Source organism: Limulus polyphemus, unplaced genomic scaffold (genome assembly GCF_000517525.1).
Source record: "Limulus polyphemus unplaced genomic scaffold, Limulus_polyphemus-2.1.2 Scaffold363, whole genome shotgun sequence".
In the NCBI taxonomy this organism is placed as follows: domain Eukaryota; kingdom Metazoa; phylum Arthropoda; class Merostomata; order Xiphosura; family Limulidae; genus Limulus; species Limulus polyphemus.
In genome coordinates this window covers 423,106-428,384 of record NW_013665973.1, presented here as the reverse complement: position 1 = coordinate 428,384, position 5,279 = coordinate 423,106, and the positions used below count along the sequence as shown (strand labels likewise).

Below are 5,279 nucleotides of genomic sequence, written 5' to 3'. Positions count from 1 at the left end.
GCAGATAAATTACTCACTGTCTACACACACCTTACATTATTCTCACGTTGTGAGCGTCTTATATATATACCAGACAAATATATATCTAGTAAATGCTAGGGCATTCACGAAGGTACAAGATACTTCTAGAAAATAGGTGGCGTCAAAATAGTCACGTGATCTCGCTGACGCAACAATACTAAAGAAGAGGCAGTGTTACAACAGCGGAAGCCACATGACGCTGGTAACACGTCATGAGATTCTCGAAGGATTGTGACTGTTCCTGGCAACTCCAGTCTTTTCCAGGCGCCCTCTATTTTAGTATATAAGCTCGGCAAATAATTGCAGATGAGGAGATATAGAGACAGATAATTGAGTCAAGCAGCGGTAGTGACCGTAAGTAAAGTGCGTGAATCGTGTGTGTGTATTGCAAAGTTGTATTGAGAAAGAATAAACTAGTTTTGATTAAGAAAGGACTTGTATCGCTAAAGTTTCCCGGAAAGAATTTCTACGGGAAATTAACAAACAAGCAGGTACGCAACAATAGTATTACTACCTCGCTCAACCAAAAACATTAACACTTTTATGACAGTGGGAGTCATAATGTAGGGAAAATATAAAAATCTTAAAAGATTAAATTCTGATATCCCAGATGGGGGCTGCTAGGGCGGATAGAGCTCTACAATGGGAGTTTTCTTCAACGCCACCCCAGTGTACACGTCCCAATGTGTTTGCTAATATAATTAATTAAATATTCAGAAAATCATTGTTGGAGGTATTTTATCGTAAAGCAGCTATATATGCAAGGTCATGGAGCTTTCAGATTATGATAAACATTTCATTTCATATAAAGTGTTCCATATGAAAGATATAATTATAATCCCATCAGTCAACATTTAAATCTACAAGAAAGCAGCATGGGAAATAGTGTGGATTTGAAGTATGGGGGTGACGCTCTCTCTCTGCACATGAAGTAATGGGTGAAAGCTCCCTCTCAACCTCACGGGGCTATAACACTGTATATAGATAAAACAAGTTATTCTTTTTCCACATTTTGTTTATAGATTATACATATATAATTTCCAGCTTACTTTTTATTGTAATTAGCTTATAATAACTCAACTAACGTGAAAACCTGGAGCTGAATGTCAAAGGAGTGTATGTATATTATTTAGTTTTTGTAAAGAACTTTGATAAGATTTAATGATATTCATTGTTCATCACTTCTTTTAGATCACTTTGAACAGATTCTATTATTACAACTAATAAAAGTGCTGTGGCTTCTGCCATGGGTTGCCACATCATCATTACTAAATTCAGAAGAATGATATATGTATATAATTTTGGTCAGTTAAATATATATTATTCATAACTATTTTTCTCTGAGTGTTAAATTCAAACCATTATAGAGTGACCCGTAAAAGAAGTGGTCGTTCGATAGCTGTGAATCTAATATATTAGCCGTTATCAAAGTACCATTTTTAGCTACGTTTTTTTATCTTTACAACAATAATAACTATAACATAATGAAACAATTGTGAGAGCTTATCACTAGCATCTCAGGTTTATACAACCCATTTGGCTATAGCGGCTAGTACTCTGGCTGTAACGTATAAAATATCAAGTTTACCAAGCCATAAATGAAGACAGATGAGCAAGCAATAAACTAGCTTATTTTCAAAACAGAACCACTTTTGAAAAATTAACTACAAAGAAAATACATTGAGCCGACTCGCTCAATGGTTGCCAACTTATCCAAAACATGGCAGATCCACTATGTTTTATAATATAGCGTGCATTTAAAAAACATGCAATGATTTTCTCCATCGAGCAAGATTTCATCATAGCAGAGCCAATTAAAATATATCAAATGATATACAATTGAATGTAGTATTGAAGTATTTGTATTATCTTATCAAAATAATTACAGCTTAACATTCACGACGTCCGGAGACAACAGAAATAGCAAAAGTGAAAATTGACATATCAACAATTTTTTGAAGAAGTTTCACAATCTTTGCTTTGAAGTAGATTTCATTAACAAATATAAATTACAAAAATGTTATAGTAAAATTTAATTTTGAATAAAAGAGTTTCCTATGTTTTATTTATTCTTTAAGCTTTTCTTAATTTGTGAACATCAGAACTTTTAGTGTGTCACCAATGATATGAACGCAATCTAACCTTAATTATTAAATTTCATAAAAACTTTTATTAGATTTAACTAATTTGCATTTTTACAATGCAGTCATAATTTACCAAAACCTTAACAAATTAATAAAAATGTATATGCGTGCAGAAAGAATAAGTAACTATGTTATCTTAATTTATGAAGACAGAAAATTGCCTAGTTGTTAGTGTAGCCGGACTGCGAATCCAAGAATTCAACATTTGCAACCTCTTTCCTCAAAATTGCACTCTCCACTTTGGGGCTGTGAGTGAACTGTAAGAATAACTGTCAAATCCCAATATTTAGTCAGACAAGAGTAGTTCAAGAGTTGATGGTGAATGCTGTTGATTAGCTGCCTTTTCTCTAGTCTATCACTTAAAAAACAGGGACAGCAATGTGCAAATAGTCCTTGTGTCCTTTCAGCATCTTTGAACCAAATAAGCCATATTTCATGGACGATTACGTGATACAGTGCTGTAAGGGTGATCTTGTAGCGTATCGCAACTTGAAATGGCAGAACAGGATTACAGAAATTATAAAATAAACATCCATATCTATTTTATGAATAAGCCACAGATTTAAACTGTTTTTATGCATGGAAAGTATTTCGAAGTCATATTAAATGTAAAAAACCTGAGTGTGATGCATTCTTACAATTATTTCTTCCTTTCTGTAAGCATCAGAAAAGTCCGGATATCCACAATGCAGGTAGATATCAATGGCTCAATTCACATACAAATGCACTTTAGGTATCATGATGAACTACCGAAGCAGGAATTATTTTCTTTTCTTCTCATATCGTTTACTCCAAAAAACTGTGTTTTGTGGAGCCATAGCAATTCACATATTGATCGGCTTCCAAAGATAATAGCTTACTCTCTAATGTTTTTGTTTTTGAGGATTCTTAGCGATGAGATGCTTATTTCTAAATAAAAAATTTTTAATTTATTTTCTGTCTATAATTCTTTTACTTTCAGTTTTGTTACTAGGTGGCAGAATTATAAGCATAAACAAGATGGCGGCTTCCTCGTCAAGTAGTTCGAAAGATAAAGATATGAAAACGTTGATTGAACAGTTTTGTGCCATAACAGGTTTGTGACGTAATTTAATTTAGTTAACGTTTTTTGTAGTTTTTAAAATGTAAAAGTGTTTGATATAGCTCAAGAAATATTTGCATCAAAAGCTTGTTTACCATGTTACAGCCGTGACTCGTAAACGCCAACGGTAAAGAGTAATCAAAATTAAATTATCAATGTACTTCATTATTAATATTATAAATTATAATTATTATGTTATACTAACTTTGGGAGTTTTATACATCACCAGCAAATATCACCTAATATATATACATATTGACAATCTGATATAATAATAAACCTTCATTGGTACATTGGTACCTTCATTCTGTCAAGAAATATTTATATCAAAAGCTTGTTTACCATGTTACAGCCGTGACTCGTAAACGCCAACGGTAAATAGTAATCAAAACTAAATCATCAATGTACTTCATTATTAATATTAAAAATTATTAATATTATGTTATACTAACTTTGGGAGTTTTATACATCACCATCAAATAGCACCTAATTTATATATATATATATATATTTACAATCTGATATTATAATAATAAACCTTCATTGGTACTATGGTAGTGTAGGTTGGGTACGAACTTGTTTGCATCTACTCTAACAGTTACTGATTTAGTTACAAAGCCATCCCAAAAGTCAACGTTGCTGAAGTTTTTTCGTTACAAAGTCATCGTTATACGTTTCAGTTTGTTTTTGTTGTTTTTTTGTGTGGAGAATGTAGTAACTGTACCAGTTACAAGTTGTGTGAAATACTATCATATAATATATCTTAAGAAAATTTTGCTTGAGTTTAATGTTGAAAATAATTTAGTTCAAAATTTGCAAGCTTCAAATGTAGGCAGTTGTATAGATGACATTTATTTACTTTTTGTGCATAATCTGAAGATGATACAGTTAGCCACATGTGATGTAGATATGTCTTAGCAAATTATGCATGAGTTTATTTTTGGATGAATATTTTTAAAAAGTTTCAAACATTGAAACATAGGTCATTGTTATATTTGAGATTTTTTTTAATGGAGAATCTTGAGACTGTAACTAAAAAAAAAAGTTTTTAAAAAGTTTCAAACATTGAAACATAGGTCATTGTTATATTTGACATTTTTTTTAATGGAGAATCTCGAGACTGTACTAGTTGTTAGCCATATGCAACATAATTAGTTATGTTTAAAGAAAATTATGTATGATTTTGTTTTTGGAAAAATATTTAGTTCAAAAGTAGGTATAGAAACAAGGTATTTATTATTTGTAAGACATATTTATTTACTTTTTTTATGGAGAATTTGGAGACTGTATCAGTTGTTAATTGTGTATCATACATATGTCTGAAGACAATTATATGTGAGTTTGGTGCTGGAAAAGTATTTTGTTAAAAAATTGCAAATGTTGAAACATAAGTCATTGTTGTATGTGATACATGTTTTTTTTTGTTTTAATAAAGTATCTTTACTAGTTGTTAATCATTTGACATAGTTAGATATGTCCGAAGAAAATTACATTTGAGTTTGGGGTTGGAAAATTATTTAAATCAATAATATTAATAATAATGTTTATAAAGGACATAAAGATAAAAGTGGACAAATCTGCAGATGATTATCTTGGTGGTAGTAAAGATCAAAAGAGTGCCTTTGTTAAATAATGTTGTGTACATCTTTATTATGTTCTCTGTTTTGGCTACTTTAGGCTTTTTCATTTTAATGGTTTTTAGACTTGCATATTTATTATCACCATCATTTTAGGTATTGTAATAAAATATTAAAAACATTTAATTTACTAAGTCATAAAGTCACAAATTTCATAAACAAACTAGTTGAAACAAAGATCTAAGGTGTAATAGCATTGTCAGACAATGTTATGTTGTAATCAGCAATGAAGAATGCTCTTTGGAATAATTATTACCAAAGTATTCATTATTACAGTTAGATAACAATGTTTTTTCAATATAGTAATGGATGTCTGTGTCTTCTAATTTGGAGCTATTAAGATTTTGACATAAGCTTAAAATCTGTTAATTGTACTTCCAGATCACCTTATTAATT

At 30.6% G+C, this 5,279-nt stretch overlaps 1 protein-coding gene across 1 annotated transcript in view; it reads left to right on the top strand.

Annotated features, from left to right (window-relative positions):
- Window positions 1-3,160: 3,160 nt before the first annotated feature.
- LOC106457703 (UBX domain-containing protein 7-like) overlaps window positions 3,161-5,279 on the top strand; it is a 25,936-nt gene continuing 23,817 nt past the window's right edge. The window contains exon 1 of the mRNA XM_013917149.2: window positions 3,161-3,240. Coding sequence (XP_013772603.1) covers window positions 3,165-3,240 — 76 coding nt within the window. The 5' untranslated portion in view covers window positions 3,161-3,164. The remainder of the gene's footprint in view (window positions 3,241-5,279) is intronic.